At 41.8% G+C, this 19714-nt stretch overlaps 1 protein-coding gene across 10 annotated transcripts in view; it reads left to right on the top strand.

Annotated features, from left to right (window-relative positions):
• The first annotated feature begins 73 nt into the window (after positions 1–73).
• The window catches only part of RNF145 (ring finger protein 145), a 54662-nt gene continuing 35021 nt past the window's right edge, over positions 74–19714 (top strand). Inside the window, exons 1-4 of one of the 10 annotated variants that reach the window (XM_072873575.1) lie at positions 74–321; positions 610–731; positions 2548–3557; positions 16445–16658. In XM_072873575.1, coding sequence (XP_072729676.1) covers positions 16475–16658 — 184 coding nt within the window. In that variant the 5' untranslated portion in view covers positions 74–321; positions 610–731; positions 2548–3557; positions 16445–16474. Of the gene's footprint in view, positions 732–2547; positions 3558–7137; positions 7356–7390; positions 7426–7780; positions 7897–7971; positions 8255–8943; positions 8965–15225; positions 15316–16444; positions 16659–19714 lie in introns of those variants that run through there. The other 9 variants (XM_072873577.1, XM_072873576.1, XM_072873578.1 and 6 more) reach the window with 9 other exon arrangements.

Here is a 19714-nt window from a genome sequence, read left to right as displayed (position 1 = left end):
CCGGAGCCAGCGGGCCAGGCTCGGGCTCTCGGCCGGGCCGTGGCTTCCTGCCGGAACGGTCATCCCCGAGCAGGGCTCGGGCGGCCCGCCGTGGGAGCCGCCCGTGCGGCCGCTGCTCGCCCCGGCGGGCCCGGTCACCGCTGACCGAGCGGTGATGGGGAGGGCGGGGTGATCCTGCCTGTTCTTGTACCGGTCAGGCTGTGAGGCGAGGGAGAGGTTTCACCTTCTTTAACGAGAAGCACAGCTTTCCTCGCACGCCTACCTGAGGAGAGCTCGGGGCTGCTCCCGTCGGGTTCACGCAGGAAATCGCGGTTTTGTGAGGTAACATCCACGGCAGCCGCGGAGCGAGGGTCCTGCCCGGATCCCCGCACTCCCCTCATCGCCGGCTGTGAGGCTGAACTGCACCGGAGCCCCACCAGAGCTCAGCTTGGGCCCCAGGGAGGCCGGTAGAGGCCACGTCCGTGTGCAGCTATTGCCACCAGTGTCTCTTTTTCGTTATTAACCCTGAAAGGAGATTGCTCTGCAGCCAGGGATCCTGACTCAAAACTTAATTAGTTTCTGAGCTGACTCTTTACAAGCATATTATCTTTTTGTGTCTGTTGAATCAAGGGTCACTTCTCAGCTGCTGTTGGGGTTCTCGGGAACTGGCTTCGGCTGCAGTGGTTTTGTGCATGGACAACGGATGTAGAAGAAAAAGTGTATTTTGCACAAAGATGGCCCTTTGCACTCAGGTATTCTGCTTTGCAGAAATAGTTTAAAGGAAAAAAAATTGTTCTGCGGTAAAGTCTGGTTTCCTACATACGTGAAATCAAGTGGAGATGGTACGGACTGCAGTTCCCCTTGGCATCAGCAGAGACGCTGTTAAATTTGAGGGAGGAAGTGAAAGTTTCAGTCCTTCCTCATCTTAGGTCTTGCTCTGTAGAGAGGTTAGATAACTTTTCTCTCTCTTTCTCGTTTGGTGATAAATAGGGAAGGTAACAAAAGAGCAGAGGTAAGCAGCTGCGCACCAAGTACAAGTTTCTTCAGAATGGTTGCTGTAACTTTTAAGAGCCGTTCCTAGTGTAAGTAAATCTCAGTGAAGAAGTGCAGTATAAAAAAAAAACACATAGAAGCCTGATTTCTTTCCTGAGTGGATATGAATTTAATGTATTTCCTGCCTGGATATGTATTTTGAGTTCTGTTCTCTATTCAGGTTTTAGCATAAAAGCACTTTGGTTTCCAAAAGAGTGGTACAAATGGGAGAGTACTCTAGTGACCATTCATGACAAGTTTAGCTTCTGACTGCACATAAATCCACGTAAAACCAGTTGTTATGTATGTATCCCAGTCACGAAGGGTTTGCTTTTTCCTTTAACAACACACAGTTGTCCTCCGCACAGAGGCAGCACACTACAGTAGTGCCGGAAAACTTCCAAAGCCGCAACTAGTAATTAAAGTCACACCCTGTCATAAAACTATGCACCCTTCAGGCCTGTTTAAAAATTCAGGCTACAAAAATGATATATCATGTGATCACCTCTCTATTTGTAATCTTCTAAAATATTTTTTATTATTTTCTGGTTGGCTTTTAAAAAGCTCTCTTGAAGAGGAGGTAGTAGGGTTTTGGTTTTGTTTGGGGTTTTTTTTTTCTGTTTGAGGAGTAATATGAAAAAGTATAAGTATTTCTGCATATTTCATTTCTGGTATGATACTGGTGTTTTAGTATCCCAAGCTATGACTAGGCACTAGGCACTGTTGAAAAATGCTCTGATCCTGTCAACATTCATGTGGCACAGATAAATACGTCCTTTTACTTAGCTGTGAAAACGCATGGTGGTGCTCAATCCTAACATTAATAAGTGCAAAGTGGTAAAGTAATTTGACTAAGACCATATAATTACAATTCAGAGCCCAAACAGCATAATCGTTTCTTTGTACTGAGGAGTTTGTTTTGTGGTGGTACGCCGTGGGTTTACAATGTGGTAAACTACCAGAGCAAGGAGGAAGGAAAAGCAGTGGGGAAATTTTAAAGCAAATGCACATTCCCTTTCACCTTAATGTGCACTACGTCCTGGGATGCTTCAAGGTGAAATAAAAAAAGTGACTGCATGTCAAATTGATGCCTGCTGGCTCCCTTCCAGTACCTCATGTTCACAGCAAGCATTTCTGAGTGTTTTGAGGAATACGCTCCCGTGCATAACTACTGAAGCCTAGGAGCTCATCTCCTAAATTGCTCTTTGTGCTGCATATAGGAGTACAAAATCCCCACTAGCAACTCTGTGGGATGCTAGGTAAGAATCCTTTAAAATCATCATTTAAAGCTGAAAACCGTGTGGAAAGCTCAAAAGGTTGCTTTGAGAATTAAGAAAAATATTAGATCACATCTCTGTGATCTAAGGAATTAGAAAAGCAAAAGGTGATGATATTGCAGGGCTGAGAGATGCTAAATATTTGTTATATTCAGTGACTTTAATGGGGGAGAGTCAGTGCAGATGTTAATGTGACACAGACTATGAATGGGCCAACATCCCAGATTTGAAGGTTTTGCAACTTTTTTTTTTTTTTCAGATTGCTTTTTGGTTCAGAAAACTCATTTGGATATGCACCAGTCTCTCTACCCCACTTCTAAATTGAACCCACGTTAGGAAAAAATCTAGAGAAGAGCCCATATTCTGCACTAGGAATAGAAGAATCCTTAAAATACAGCTTGGTACCAGTGTATTTTAATCTGGTTTACGCTTTTTGGTTTCCCCTCTCGACTCTTTTTACTATTTCCTAAAATACTTTCTTATTTACTGCTTTTCCCCAGTCCTTTTTCTCTGTTTTATAATTTGTTCTAAGCACGTGGTAAAAGCAATGATGTCTGAGAACGTCGAACTCTTCAAGTCTATACCATCCAAGTGGTTCCAGCCCAATGCAGATGTGTGTGCAAGCCTTCTGTGCGGTTCGTGACCATTTAAATGTAATACAACAGACAGCGTGGTTTACTGGATGCTGCCATCACTGTGCCCTAGAAATGTAGCATTTGAATGCAAGCTCTGATTCTGAGTCACTGTGTGACTCAGGGCAAAACACCGAGAGCTGAATTTCCAGTGTTCAATAATGTGGTGTGCTTTAGTAGCTGGCAGCTCTGCTGGAGACATGGAAATGTCTCAAGTTTGAAATGAAACACATTTTCAAGTTATCACTAATACAGTAAGTCTCTGTCTCAGCTTCCTTATCAGTAAAGTGGAGGTTAGAATAATATTTATATAGTTTCCTTATAGGAGATTTTCAGGATTATTTAATTAATGTTGGCACTGTGAGACATTATAAATACTAGAGGCTTGTACCAGTATACCATATGATTCTCCACTTTCTGAATGCAACTGTTATTCTTCTGCCACTATTCAGCCCAATTATTTTTATTTTATTTACTTCGATTCTTTGTATTCTAGATTATGCCCCACTGGCAAGGGATCTTGGGAGAGAACTGTGATGCTTTTGTTTGCCGAACAAAACCTGATTCATCACTTTCCTTACGTCACCACCCAGCTCTCTAGCTTCTCAACATAGAGATTGGTATGGCTTTCCTTTAGGTAAGTTGTAAATCACAGCAGCTGTTTATTTGTTTGGAGTCAGCGCTCTCCAGTGTTATGAAAGTGGTAAAAATATATGTAATCATATAAGATACGTAATTATCAGAGATATTGCAGAAGTGGTTTCCTGAAGAGAGTGAAAATAAATACGAAATTGAGAAACTGGAACTAGCTGAATTGCTAGAAACAGCTCTGGAAAGCAGTGAGAATGAGAGGAAAAACGAGGGTCGATGAGAAGCTAAGTGATGGGGAGAAATTTACGAAATAGGGTCACAAATAGGGAAAAGCAGGGAATTTCTGAGATGGGACTACAGAGTGAGAGTAGGTAAATCAGAGAAAGAGATGCACTGGCTCTGTTGCTGTTGTGGGACCCAATAATGCTCCCAATTCCTATGTCTGGGTATGTGTTTCTGCAGGAATTACAGTTTATTTGTTCCTTCATTTACTGAATGGGATAAAATTGCAAGAAGAGAACAGGCTTTTGGGGCTGGCTGCTATCAGTATTGTAAGGCATATACAAAGCACCAAAATTAGGTTTCCAGGCAATCTTAATTTTTGTGTTATTTAACTTTTGTCTGACTTTATGCAATATAACCTACTTGTTAAGACATTCTTTTGCTTATACATATATGTGTATGAATATTTTTTGAAACAATGGCTTGTAAAATGCTTCAAATAAAACTGCCCATGTTACTGTCCACCTTAGGCATGCAGTGTCTTTCCATGTCAGCTTATTTTGCTCCTCTTGAGAATTCTTATGAGGGATTTTCATTGTAAGCAGTTTGGGGTGCTGGCATTTGTCCATCCACATGGACAAATCAAGCTTCCACATTATCTGAACTCTGAGAAGGTCTTTTGAAAGTTTTAATGAGATGTCACCATAGTGGCCCCCTTTAGTCCTCAGTTGCTAATCACTGAAAGTTTGGAATCCAAATGCCTCTGTTAATAATGAGAGATAAGCAATCATTGAATTTGAATTCTTAGCCATCCAGTGTCAAATGCAGGAAAGGCTTTTAAAATTCCAGATAAATGAAGCAGAAAGTTGAGGTGCTTTTAAAAAGACATGCCTGACCAGACACTGGTAACACCACATACCTGATCTGTCCATTAGAAGGGCTGTGCTTTTGTGAAGTAACACATTTTCACAATTAAATGCTCAGAGATGATAGAATGAAATAAAGGTGGGGTTCAGCTCCTATTGTTTGCTTGCAAACTGAAGCGAGAACTTTGGTGATTTGCTACAATACTTTCATGATATAATTACTTCTAAAATAATAATAGAGATTTACACTCCATCTCCTGTAAATACCTGTCGCTGTCTACAGTTGTGAATATGTATTTGTCTCTCTCTGCTGCTTGCTGTCTTTTTTTCTCAGAAGCTGCAGTGCAGACAGGCGGTAGGACTTAGAGATCCCGCACCATCGCCCCTGACCTCAGTCAGCGTTGAACCAAGCCTGCAAAGAACAGAAAAGAAGTGACTCATGATTTTTTTTCCATGTACGGCATGAGAAGACAAGCAGGCCCTAGAAATGAAGCTGAAATTCTTATGCCTTATATGACAGCTGGTTCATACTCCTTGTGATAAGAAGTGGGGTACTGGCAAGTATTAGTGAGCAGTGACGCAGTAGTGAGTAGGCTGAGCCAGGCAGAGCAATGGGGTGGCTGGAGACTAGTGAAGCCATTGTTTTCCCATGTTCCCTGCAGGAGTCCAGGGTTTGGAGCAGTGTGTGTACCCCAGACAGAACAAAAGAATTAGGTGATAGTGGCATGATTAATAAAAAGATGCATAAAACGAGAGCTGCAAGCACTTGTCACGCAGGGACCTGTTAAGTGGCAAATGAGGAAACTAACGGCTTAGGAGAGAACTCAGTGGCTCAGAGAAGCCCTGTGCAGAAGGGTCTGTATGATCCTTATAAGCCTGACCAGAACACAAAGTGCTTATGAGTAATAATCACATGTATATGCGTGTCCTTAGTTTGGCTGGACATGCTTATTTGCTCTTTCTAAAGAGAAGAATTACTGAGTTTAGGAATCTTTGCATGAACTGATAGCTTTAAACTAAAAGCTTTACAATAAAAAAAGCCTGTTATTTTTAAAATAGTGTTAAAATCTGAAGCTTGTGAAAAATTGTATCAGTAAGCTGAGCTCCTCTATGGTGCCTGAGCAAAGGCTTCCGTGTGGGAGACCACAGTCAGTTGCACCATTTGGTCTCCTTTCTGCTGCATTCTGAGCTGACCGGAGTTTGGGAGAAGACAGGTCCAGTATTAACACCAAATACAACCACCCAAGTATACAGCAGGGCAGAGCCCTACCAGTTTTGATAGAAGTTAACACAGACGTGTTCAAACTACCTTTTTCTTCTGGTATTTTGAAAACCTTTGGGTACTGAGACAAAGGTAATTTTGCAAAGCAGAATGTGGACAGACACCCAAACCCCTTATTTTAATATCTCTACTTCATAAAGACATTGTATTGAGGCTACGCATTGTTAATACCTACATCTGTGAATGCTCCAGTCCTCATTAGAGATGGAAGGAAAAAAGCAATTAAGTTGGCTAGCCCAACCCTTGTGAACTACAGGATTTTCCAGTTCAGTGTATTCCCTCATTCCTCACTGCAGCAAAGCTTTTTCAAGTCCCAGACAACGTGGCTTTGTAATTTTTCAAACATTAAGGTAAAAAACATGACTTCTCTTGGGTCACATCTTTTCCTAAGCACTGAAGAGTGCATGCTAGGCCCTGGCCCTGCAACCTTTACAGAATGAGTAATGTTAGTGAGACTTTTCATGCGAGGGCTGTGAGTGTAGACTGTGAAGCATGAGCTCCTGCACAGGGGGCTGTGCTGTGAGGGAGCTGCCCCTAGCACAGGTCCCCATCTGAAATATGACAATGCAGAACAAGAAGTCTGCTATTTTTCTGGTTGGTCTCACAACAAAGGTGACTATAGATTCTGCAGTACTCCACTGGAAAAACCCGAGTCAACTTTAGTATTTTAAATTAATACAGCATTTTGTGTTCCACAAGGCCAGTACAGACTATTATTAAAATAGCTGAGCCGCCTTTTCAGACATCTGCCCAGACACTACCTCAAATTTTGCTGGCTGACTCTTGTGAGTCATCTTTCAGACTCGCAGCTGCCCTGAGGAGCCCTTCACGTCCCGGAGGACCCCAAACCAAACCAAAACTAAAACCCTGGTCTCCCATCGGAATTTAAACCCAAACCTCTGCCTTTTCGGGGGTGGGGCGAAGGGTAACAGCGTGACGAGAGGGCGGCTAGCGCCGAGCTGCCCCGGCGTTAAGGGCAGAGCCCCGCTGGCTGGCAGGGAGCCCTCTCCGCGGCGCGCAAGTGCGCGCAGCCTCCCCGGCCAAATTCCTACGCTCAACACGGCGCTTTCCACCCAAAGCTCTGCTTTCCACCCCAACAGCGCGTTCTCCTCTCTCCCCCCCGGTCCCCGGGCACGTTTGCAGCGGAGGGCAGCGCAGCAGCGGAGGAGCCGCTGCGCGGGTGCGCTGCGCCGCTCCAGCGCGGGCGGACGGCGGCGGGCGCGCGGGGCGGTACTGCGGGAGGGGCGGGCGCATGCGCGGAGCGGGGCGGCGCGCTCGCACAGGCAGCGGGGCCATGGCCACCCGTCTGTGGGGCCGTGGGGTGTCGGCGCCCTGAGGCGGCGCGGCGCGGCCATGGTGCCTCGAGGAGCCGCTCTGCCGCCGCCGGGCACCGAGCCGCCGCCGTCGCTGTGAAGCGCGGAGCCCCGCCGCGCTACCGGGGAGCAAGAGAGGGAGGAGGAGGAGGAGGAGGAGGAGGCGACGAGGAGGAGGAGGAGGAGGAGGAGGCGACGACGACGACGACGACGACGACCCCGCCGGCCCAGGTGATTCCCCACCCGCCGCCTCAGACATGCGCGTGCCCCTCCCCCGCCCCTCAGTGCGTCGCGAGGGCCCAGGCGCCCCCCGCCCACACCCCCCCCCGTGCGCGTGCGGGGGCGCGCGCCGCCCCCGCCGCTTGTGCGCGCGGGTGGGCAGAGCCCGGGGCGCACCTCCGCGCACCCCGCTGCTTGCACGCGTGTGCGTGTCCGTGGGTGCTCGTTTGTATGGCGGGGTTTCCCCAACCTTTCCTGTGCGCAGCGCCCCCCTCCCCCCCCCTTCCTCTTCCTCCCCCCCCCCCCTTCCCTCCGCCTGCGTTGGCTTGCAGCGAGCTTGGCAGGGGGTTACTAGAGTTCAAAGGCGGCGGAGCTGCGCGGGGCCCGGGGAAGGATGCGAGGGGCTTTCTGCAGCGGCGGGGATGAATACGAGAGTTTCGCCTGGCAGGCGGCGGGCAGGAAATAAGTCGCCGGTTGAGGAGTGTGCGTGGAGGGGGGGGTCGTAGAGTTTGCACGCCTGCATGCATGCGTACGTGTGCTCGGCCCGGCTGTGGAGCTTGGCTCAGGCCCAGAGGATGAGTTGCTCGGTGCTGCAGTCGTGACCGAGGTGCTGGCTTCGCTGTGGAGGTTGCGGTGCTCCCCTCCCTCTCTGGGGTCTGGCTTTACCTTCTGGTTTCCGCAGCCGGCTGTAAATATCCCTTAACCCTTTTTCTGGTGGCCAGACGCCGCACGCCTTCACGGGTGAGACACGGAGCTCTGTCGTGGGCCTGGATTCAGGCGGTCAGGTGGGAAGAGGGGAGGCCCGGTTATTCCCTCCTGGAGACGGGCCCTAAAGCATATGGTAATGCTTATGTAAGAAGCAGTTTCTCCGTAGCGTGAAGAACAGGGCTTTTTCTCTCTTTCCTACTTATGTCATGTTAGTCGATTTTTTTGAGACCTTCTGTAGCCTTTTAAAATAAGGTTTGTGATTAGATTTTTCAGGGTTTTTTCTATGATTGAGAGTGATTCCGTGTACTAAGTACACTTGTGACAGATGGTCGTTCTTAGAGGGATTCTTATCTTTTGGTTGCACTATCTTTTTTGGGGGGACTGCTGCATAAATAATGTGATTGGGGGAATAAAGTGAAAAAAAGTGGGTTTTCTTGTTTAATGCACGTAAGTATCGGTAAACCTGGGAGAATAGTAGACGTTAGGCAAAAAAAAGGCTTTTGTTTGTCAGTGAAAAAGGAGATTTTTGTAACGGTTGACTCATAACTATTAGCCATTTGTGATCTCATTCAAAACACTTTTTTTTCAAGTCTGTAGGTGTTGCTGTATTTGTTTCTTCTGCAGTTTTTAGTACAAGAGTTTCTCTTAACTTGTTTTGTGGACTTGGGTCTTGGATACTTTTAGTTATATTTGTATTAGTCTTTTTTTTGTGTGTGTAATGTAGCCCCAGAGATCAAACTTGGGAGGGGAAGAAGGAAATAATTTTTAATTAGTTTCTTTGATCACTTTTGTTTGTAGGTCAGTGAAGATAGATTTAAACATTGAAAAAGATATTTTTTTAAGGTGAGAACTGTTAAGCTATTGCACCCTGTAACTTTGGTTTATCTGCAACCTTGGCTTATTTTTCCAGTTATCTTAAATGATGAGCTGCCTGTGCATGAGAAACTGTACCTTTTTGTTTCTAGTTAGTTTTAATAACTATGGTCATCAGCTGCTGTTTTTTGAGCCATGTCATGAAAGGATTTAATTTTATTCATCCCTAAACTCATTAGCATTAGGAAATAGTTGTCTTTGTGACCACCATTATGTGGAAGGATCGTCAAAATAGAGAGCACCATAAAGCTGCTGCTTGTCTAAAACACAGGATTCACCTTGTTTATATCAGTCTTAGGAGGAACTACTGATGTTAAAGTAACCGAATTCTGATGGAAATATGAACTGAGCAACGTGTGTTGGAAGAAATACTGGGGAGTTCTGTCCTTTGGAGATGATGGAAAGAGATTAGTATCTCGCTCCAGTTCAGCAGCTGGAGTCCATGGTGCAGATGCAGAAAGGCACATCATGCCAATAAGATGTGAACGAATGAGTGTGTTGTGGAAAACTGTATAAGCCTGCTTAATGTTTCATGTTGCACTCTCAAAAACATTCTCTAAGCTGTTTGCTAAACTTGAGTTGGTTTCCTCCTCTTCACACAGACTTGCGGATAGCTTCTCTTTCAGTCCTCTGGAACTCTTCATATTTCTGTGATGATTTGCTCTCTTGAGTCCATTTTTAGCTCCAAATGCACCTGGCAATGTTTGATGTGGTTATAAAGTGGACGGTTCACGGTAGTTTTGCTTTTTAAGTGCATGTTCATGTCTAGTGCCTTCAATATGATTCAGACAGCCATGTGCCAGTTTCCCTGCCTTTACTTTTATAACATTTCCTTTCATTTTGGAGAAGCCCTGCTGCTTGGTAATTAGTTGTGTACTTGAAAGGAACATTCAGAAGTGGGTACTTAATCTCGTGGAGTTTTTCTGGAAAATTTTTTTGGTTGCATGTCTTGAGTTTGAACATGTTTTAAAAGGGACTTTTCTAAGTGTTTTCACCATTTGATGTTTCTGTTGCACGAGTTGGGTACTGCAGCAAGCTAAGCTGCCTATTTGACAGGCCTGGAAACTGATGCTCTTTATTTACAGGACTTAAATAGCTAAGGAAGCAGCAGCAATGGAAACTATCAATATTGACCTAGAGAGATCTTGAAAGTCTTATTTTATATTTTAGCTTCTAACCAGTCAGGTAACTAGTTCTTGGCATTGCAGGCTCTAAACATAGGCTGTGTCTGTATCTGAAATGGCTAAAAACTAAATGAGCAACTGTGGAGGATGAAATATATTTCATCCTGTCAGGTAACTTCATCCTGGTAACACATTTGGGTTGCAATTTTTTTTGTGAGGTTGATTGGGTATGCCAGCTTTACTTGAGTGGCTGGTCTTCCTGTGATCCCGCTCTCTGAGGTGGGTTGTCACAGACTGCATCATCTTGGGCTGTCATTAATGCTCTGTGTGCAGGTCCTCTGGGTATGCTATCCTCTGCAGAGGCTCTTTGGGATTGCTGCCCAGATTTTCTCAGAATGTGCTGATACAAATGTGGTTGGGCAGGCTTGTAAGTGTGGGCTTGCAAACATGGCTGTGACAGCAAAAAAAATTGCTGAATAACTAGTTAATAAACCAAACCTTGGACTGGCAAGAAACTGTAGAGTTAAAAAGGACCTCAGCGCAGTTCAGTTTGTTGATTCAATCTAGATTTTTTTTCTGAAAATTTTATTTAAAGATATTATTAGTTATATTTTTATTTTAATGAATTAGATTCCTGTCTTTCAGGTGCCCAAGTGAACTCATCAAATCTGTGATCTAAAAAACAAGCAGCCCCTCTTAGTGTGACTGGATTTGAGTCACAGTCAAATCTGCTTGTGATCATATGCAGGCAGAGTGCCGATCCTGTAGGAATCCACAGAAAAATTTTGCTGCATACCTGGTGGATTTGTTAACCTTTGTTAACATGTGTTAGTCCCTGAATTCAGTTCCCTGGTCTTACCTGCTTATTATGAAAAATAAAAGACACAGGATGTTTTACAGGCTGCCTATAAATAATACACTTGCTATATAATTGAGAGTGTACTGGAACTGCTTATAGTGTATCAATGTACTTGAGAAATAAATCTTTAAAGAAAACTTTAACTTCACAGCTCTGTGATATGTATCCTCATTTCCTGAATTGATTTTCTTCTCCGTCATATAAAACTTGCTAGAATTAATGAAAGTTGGAAATGTAGATTTTTTTTCTATACAGTTAACTGTCTCTAGTTGTTTTTGTCCATTTTTAATATGCCTTTACTGTGAATGCATGTTCACTTATGTCCCTATGAACAGATAAAAGGCTGACCTAATTTGTTGTGCAGTAAAAGTTGTTTTTCGCAAAGTATGTTATGTATTTGTTTGGAATGATTAATCTTAGCTGTGCCTCAGTTCACAACTGAATGAGTCTTGGGTGAGTAGGAATTTAGGAATTCATTTGTTTTCTAGGTAGAAATAACAGTTCTCCAGTCACACCACCACAGCAGCTCTATAGCAATCCATATTGTTAGACCAGATGGGGAAAAAAAGGAGGAATAAAAATCGTTTATTCTCGTTAACTTCTTACATAGCAAGATCGAGTAGTCTGATTGCTGTCTGACTCTCTCTAAACCTTTAAATTGAAGGCTAAATACTCTCTGGTTATTACTTGAAATTACTGAACTACTCTAGTGAACTACTAAAACTGAGTATTACTGGAGATGCTGACCGGATCCTAATAATAGTGTTACCGTACACGACTGCAATGTTTCACTGCTTTATTAGTACACTTGGTATGCTCACTGTATCTGGCCTTCTCAGCAGAAATTTTTGAATGCTGTCCTTGTTAGCCAATTTAAATTGTGTGGGAGCAAGACATCTTTTGCTTTTCTTGCTGCTGACTGCATGGGAAAGAGCTGTTTTGATGGATCCATGACTCTCATGCTCTCCGGAGTTCTAGTTTTTGTGGGGTTTTTTTTGTTTTGGTTTTTTCCTACAGACTCACACACACTTTCCAAGTGCATATCTGATAAACCTTTTCGTCCTGTTCCTTCCCTTTTCTTTTCTTTGTTTTCTCCCTCCCAAACTGATGATATAAAGATCTAAGTCTCTGAAGAATGGGATTCTTCCGTACTTCAAATTCCCTTCTTTTTGCTCCCAAGAAAGGACAGGCCAAGAAGGAGGGGCTCTGGGGAGTGCGCGAATGCAACCCAGGTGATGGGTCTAATTTTAGTTTTTGAACTGTGACACTGAACTTTTCTATAGTTACAGATAGGAGTTGTATATTCTGTTTTGGGTTTGGTTTTTTTTTCTTTTTCCCTCTTCAAGATCTATCTAGCAATGTTTACCCTATAGGAAAATAACAGCTTTTCCTGGCGATGTTTTTAGTTTCAGAATGTATCACTGAAAAATAATTTAAAGTGGAAACTAGACTACAGATCAAAGTCTGCTTGTTAATGGACATATCCAAAGTAACTAGAATTTCACAGATGTGAGGAACAGAAGTTGAAATTGTCTCTTTTGGTTTCTAGTCAATCTTTCCAAGTATTTTAGGTTATAATCCTGTAAGAGAATGAGCATCTTGTTCACAGATGTTGGGCTGAATGTTGCAGGATCAAGTCTGGTTTTGAAGTTCTGATCCCAGCTGGAATTACTGTATCTTTCTATGGTTATTTTTGGTGGAAGTAGTATTAGAATAACTCTTAAATTTGCAGATATTCCAGTATATTTCTGTAACCACTAAGTAACTTAATATTTAATGCCTTTCTAAATGTAGAAACTCTACTCTCTTAATGTAATTTTGCACCTGCTTGGATAAATGGATGCAGATTTTGTGCAGCCTCTTGTACTGCTTTACCAGTGAGTATTTTCTGCCTGTGATGTGATAGATTTATATTTAAGTTGGTGCATAAACAACAGTTATGCTGGTTTAACTGACAAAATTCACAGCTTCAGTTGAAATGGTAAAATTTTATGTGATGACAAAACCTCAGAAAGAAACTTCTATTAAAGGGAAAATGTGTGTTATCTTTGAGGGTTTTTTTGGTTTTGGTTTTTTTTTTATTTTTCTGCTAATGGAATGAGCTGGGACAGACTTGTGATAGTCTTTTTTATTTTTTTATTCTTTTTTAAATTATGTTTTGCTAATTCTACTGTTTTCTTTAAAGCTAGCCAGGAATATACTTTTGACAAAATGGGTATGTCAGGTGAGGGAAGGATTTTTGAGAAGTACTGTGTTAGAAAACAAAAACATTTCCATGAACATTAATCAGTTATGAGGGGAAATTTTTAAAAGGTGCTTTTGGACAAATAGCATAAGTGTGCTTGCACTCACTTAGGATGTGAAGTCTGAAGTTCTTCCTAAGACTGTTCTTTCTCTTACCCTGATTTGGAACAGAGACATGTTTGAAATCATGGGAAAATTTTTTTGAAACACAAACTAGTGGCTTCCCAGTCCTGTTCTTAAGTCCACTTTTTGGCTACGTACAACAGTGACCTATTTTTTTTTAAAAGTCTGAGCATCCAGCAACTCTTGGCATCGTAATTTATCTGAAGGTTTTGGAGGTTTAATGTTGTGGTGGTTTTTTGTTTGTTTTTACACCAATCAAAATAATGTATTGTGAGAGCTCTTTACAATATAATGAGCTTAGAGCAATGGACTTTGTTGCTTGCCTGTATTACGTTCTGTTAGAACTTGGCAGCAATTACAACTGAGGCTTTATTTAACACATCCGCACTTCTAGTGGAGTTAATTTTAAAGGGTTTCTTATTAGTGTTGGATGCTTTGTCAGTCAGTGACAGAATATGCTGCAGAGTTGCAGTGGCTGCTTCTCATAGCCTATCTGTTGCAACATAATGTGGTTTTCAAAGTTTGTTTTGCTTTTGTTTTAACAGGGTTTGAAATGTAGATTGTTTTCTTAGGTAATATAAATGCTGCACTTTTCAGTTCTCTTACATTCTCATGTATGCATGTATGAATTTGGGAGGCAAAATTTTTCAGCTTAATTTGGATGTGCTGAACCTCAATTAACTTTCAGTATTAGGAGAAGTCCATGGAATTCTGCATTTGGAGTAATTAAAGAAAGTGAAAACTCAAGTGAAAATTTCCTTCTTGTCCTACATGTTTGGATGACTGGAAAAGGTTTGACAGTTAAGAGAATGTCATTTGAAATCAGGTGCTTGTTGTCACTTTACATGGGTATTTTTATGACAGTGTGAAAACCTGTAAGTCAGTTCCCGCCCACCCCTAAGCCCTGATCTACTTGGAAAAGTAACCTAGCGAAAAAACAGGAGGCAGCTTAATTTCAAAGTTTTAATTAATTTTGCGAACTTGGCAAAACCAAAGATTTTTGAAAATTCCAGGACACTTAAAATGTTTTGATATGAATTATTTAAGCTGTGTGCCGAGCATAGGCTTGTATTTCAATATGCAGCCTGGCAAAACTCTATATGCAGCCTGGCAAAACTCTGTATGCAATCTGTGCAGCTCCCAACTTTTGTTTGTACAATACCATACGTTTAAACTCCGTCTTTTATTCACACTAAATGGTGAATGCTAGTATTCTGTAGTAGCTCTTGGGCAATGGTTTTGGTTGTTCATTCTAAATATCTGTAGTCTTCTGGCTGACCTTTTAATTCATTTTGGGAAGCATTGTGAAATGCTGGTATTGTATGATGCCTGCTGTAGCGGGGAGGCGCTTCCTGTGCGAGGGGAAGGATGTGCTGTCTTTGAGGTTTGTAGAGCTGTTGCAAGAGCTCTGTAAAAACTGCCTGCATTTACATAACTTGAAAAGTTAGACTGTGGGCTAGATGGTGACAAGCAGCAGCCCTGTATGTAACCTGTGGTTTACTGAGCCAAATCTCAGTTTTGATCTGTCCTGACTTCTTGAGGTGAATTAATTTTATGTCATCATGCCTTGACAAGTGTCAGTGTGGCTTTAGGTGTGCACATGAACAGTTTATGGTAGCATCTTGGCCATGGCAACACAAATAAAACTTCACATGAGGATTGTGTGTGTGTGTCCTCGTACAAGAAGGAAGATTTTTTTTGGTGTCTGTATATTAGCATGATTTCATTTCATGCTGTACTTCCATGTTGGCTTGGTAGTATAAAACTTGCACAACTGCAAAAACTTCTAAAACTTACACAAGGACAATATGCATAAAGTCCTGTAAAACTTTATGTTTAAAGTGTCATTCCAAGAGCATATTTTTCTGTTTCTTTGGTCAGGATGCAGTTCTTTCCAATTGTCCCCCTAATAATTGGGATTGGGAACCTTTTCTTAAATCTGACCTCATCGGGGGACTGATCATGCTGCAGGTGATTGTTTTTACTTGTTGGAATGTCTGCTTGTGGATCAAAAACTTGCTGGATCATCCCTACCTTGGCTATGAATACTTCAACTGCACTTCTCTAATACAGTGTATAGAATTGGTGGCTCACAAATAAAGCCTGGGGTGAATGCTGTTCCAAGGGTGGGCAGGTGGCATGTGGTAAAACCAGCACATTTCATTTAGGAACAACTGGTAGTCTCAGCTGAAGGCAGTGCTCTGACAGTATGTGGAAACTGATCCTTTTGCTCTTTAAAAATGGTCCTGTTGGTGACTAGATCTCTTTCAAGATGCTGTTGTGGACTATCATTTTTTTCCTGTTTAAAAACAAACAAACAAAAAAAGAGCACCCTTCATTGTCTTACATCATCCATCCTCTCTGATCACAAGCTCTGAAGTTAAATTGCATTCTAGTACTCTGGAGTGAGGATATGGTCTTTTGTTTGTATGATTCCTTGTGGTGAATTACATTAAAATGAGTAGAACAGTTGCATTATTGGTCCTAGTCTTCAAAACACACAGCCCTCACATTCCATAAATATATGAATTCGTGGAAGTTAATGAATGCCATACATGATTTTTTTTAAAGCTTAGGTATTGGAAAATTATTTATTTCAATTTGCACTGAGGAAGTGAATCTAAAATGTTTTAAGAACTCTCTTAGTTGGTAGTTTTTTCATTTGAGAGGCATAGAAATAGTGTTAAGCTAAGTGGAGGTAGTGTCTGAATTTTGTTGGTGTTTGCTTTCTAAAGCTTATTGTGTTAATGTTTATGTAGTACCTAGTACATCGGGGTCTTTTGGCTGGGGTCTTGGATGCTGAATTAGTGCAAATAAGAGTGAAGGTTTATTCAGTGCACACCCTTTGACCATTTTTATGCCATTAATCTGCCCCCGCCCTTCCCCATTTTACAGTATCACTGTGGAATAATTGCTAGCAAATTGACCTTTATATAGCAAAAATAGAAGCTGTCCTGTCTGGATTTGAATTTGACTCAGTTGATTCATTCAGTCATTTGTGGCCACACAGGAAGCCCCATTCATATGATCACAAAGCCTAATAGCTGTTTGTACAGTGAGATTGATCTGATTACTCTTCTCTGTCTTGTGCTATTTACAGTTTGCTGCCAGTTCACAGAAAGGGAAGAGAATGGCTGCAAAGGAGAAGTTGGAGGCAGTATTAAATGTGGCCCTAAGGGTCCCAAGCATCATGCTGTTGGATGTCTTGTACAGATGGGATGTCAGCTCATTCTTCCAGCAGATCCAAAGAAGTAGCCTGCACAACAACCCTCTCTTCCAGTATAAGTACTTGGCCCTTAATATGCATTATGTGGGTAAGTGTACATGTATTCAAGAGAAAACACTACTGTAGTTAATACCTTTTTGCTTACTACAAGAATTTTAAGAATTTGGTAATAGCATGATAATATATTGATTACAACAGATAGCATGGTAATATATTCATTACAGTTCTGCTTAAGGGACTGTTTATGTTGGCAGTAAAGAAATCCTGTCTAGGGTCTTCTACTGAACTTTGTTATTTAGCCTTGATAGGTAAATAGAGTAAGCCTGGTGTCTGGAAACACGATTGGTGCTCTGAAAGAATAGCACAGTGACTTTGGCCTGTGTCTGACTGATGAGAAAGCTGCTGTGAAATGCTGTGCAGACAAGAAGTATTGTAACTTGTATCATTGGCATTAAACAAGAGACAAGGGAAAAGGTTGCCTAGTTTGGACTGTGACCACAGCATGAGAAGGTTATCTTTGACTGCTGCAGGGATATGGCTCTTCAGTTTACAGCCTTATGAACCATATGTATACTGTGAGTGGATTAGAGCAGGTAACAAGTCCTTGTGTTGCAGATAAATGGACAAAATTACTAACACAGCTCAGGGAGCTGAGGTTTGAACCTTGGCCTGCAAGTCTAGCTCTGGAATGCTAGATGTCTGTTTTTAGGAGGTGAAAGGATTGATGTTCTGGGACCTGCTCTCCAGGTGGGTATGTGATTCATCTAGTGACTGCACATGGGGTTAATTAGGGATTGGATCCAGGCTGTTGAGGCTGATAGCCAATGACGATCTGTGTGAGTACTGCCTAGCTTGGAGAGAAATGGCTAGCATGTAATTTTTGCACTCTGCAGTGTTTCTTCCTTGTAGATGGCTTTGGGGATAAAGATGTACTGCAGTCAGCTAAAGGAAACACCCTTTAGTTAAGTAGTTAGAGGACTGTGGGTTTTTTTTAAGTAGCGTGTCCAGGTTTTTAATCCTGACTGCAGAAGTGTTGGCATGTGACTTTTCTTTTTTAATCTATTAAATGTCTGTTCTCTGGAAATGATTTACTGCCATTAAAAACACGTGGCTTTCTTTGTTACAGCTCCACTATACTCATGCTGGGGTAGCAATGTACTTTTAGTGCAAAAAGCTGGTGCTACAGTTCCATGCCCTTTTCATACATTTGTGGGAGAGAGTACTTGTTTGTTGCTGGTGAATGTGACACAGGACTGTGGTGGCACGTAACTACAGCTGGCTTTCTCATGCACTTGTATGCACTCAAGTACCTTTTAGGAATTAGTGTATCAGATCGGTTTCTAATACAGAACTAAGTTGTGCAGCAGGCTGTCAAGATGTCAGTGGATAATTTCCAGCTGTGACACAGGCCCTCTTTATAGTCATTTGATAACCTTGTCCTTGCTTAAGTACATTGAGATACACCAATAAAAAGTGCTACAGAGAGGGTAGGTATTGTTACCAAAGTATTTCTCACCTGGATGCTATTTTAGTACTAAAGCAGTGGATTCTGACTTTGTGCTCCTCATACAAGTGGTGCTTTTGTAAGCTGGCTGCACTCAGCAGCTCTTTTACTTTTTGCTTTTACAGTATTGAGTGTCTGTACTTTTACTGCTCCAGCTGGTAGTTGCTGATCAAGAAGGGCTTATAAATCATCAAACAAGTTGCTTGTTTTAAAAGATTTTCAGACAGTTTTCAGTGACAAAACTTCGCTAATAAAGTTGATTTGTTTCAATTCCTTGGTTGTTGTTGGTTTTTTTAAGCTATGTCAGTGGGAGGCTGGGCTAAATCAATTTGCATGCCTACACAAGATTTTATATAGATTTAATTGCATCGGTTTACAGTATAACCTTAATTAAAATGACATATCAAAATATATGAATTGGATTTGTAAGGAAAACAAAGTACTTTTCTACCAGTTTGGGAAATTAAGCTTCTTTGAAGATATGTTGGGGGAAATTAACTGGCAGTGTGTAATTTAAATAACAACTTCCCATGGATATGTTTCAACATGCTAATCTGTTTTATTTAGGAAAAAAAATCCACTGTTCGTACTTGCAGTTAGGAAACACAGTATCAGCAAATGCTGTGGCAGCTTTGCAGTATCAACTATGGGCTGAATTTCTTATATAGGCCATGTAAGATACCGTATCATAGCTGCTAGAAGCGCTTCTTAGGAAATTGGGTGCATCTATCTTGGGCAGGTGCTCAAGGAACAATTTGATTAGAGAGCCATAAAAATCAATAAACTTTACCAATCTTGATATAGTGAATGTTTTCCTGGAACTAAGTATCCAAAGTTGGAAATTTGCTCAGAACTGGGAGTTACCAGGAATAGCTTTTCTGTTTAAATGCACTCTTTTTCTTCCATCCATTTGACTTAAAGTTTGAAAAGCCAATTGTTTTTGATCAAGTGAAGTGATGTATGTTACAGTGTGATTCATGTTCCAGTTAGCAGTACTGGGAATGTAATAAAAGCCTCTAGGATGCAATTTGTCCTTTGATACAGCTTTGTCCTTTCATATCTTTTCATGAAACAGCCCTTATCTGCTTTATTGAAGGAAAATGTTCAGCCCTGATAACCACCCAACCGCAAGTTCAACTGCATGAAATTTAACTGAATATGTATAAAGCAAAGCAAACAGCAGAGATAAATTTCTGGTTAGAATTGTTGAATGTAAACAGATTAATTTCATATAGGAAAAATTGCAAAGTAATTGTGTTTATGAACTTTATTTGTCAAATGGCATTGTGGTTACTGTTTCGGCAGGTGTAAAAGGCCTGCGAATCGCCTGCAGTAGTCTTCAACGTGCACTTTAGCTCTTGTATATAAAGTTTGTGTTATGTTGCTTTATTTCATGATACTGTTTCCCTGCATATGAATTATCTTCTAGAATCACCACTAAAACTGTTTTTCACTTCTGAAAACTTCCTAGGTTTGTCAAGTGTGCTTCAAAAGACATACATCAAACTTAGTTAAGCAACAATTTGGGAGTGTCTCTGTCTGAAAAATTTTTGTTCTGTGTGTGTGGAAATTCATACTTAATCGTCACAGGATCTCCTCAAGCTTAAAACTTGATTCATCTCACCCAGTATCTTTCTGGA

The sequence above is a fragment of the Ciconia boyciana genome, chromosome 9, assembly GCF_034638445.1.
Source record: "Ciconia boyciana chromosome 9, ASM3463844v1, whole genome shotgun sequence".
NCBI classification, from domain to species: Eukaryota; Metazoa; Chordata; class Aves; order Ciconiiformes; family Ciconiidae; genus Ciconia; species Ciconia boyciana.
The sequence above is the reverse complement of the archived record's forward strand: the minus strand, read 5'-3'. Positions and strand labels throughout refer to the sequence as shown.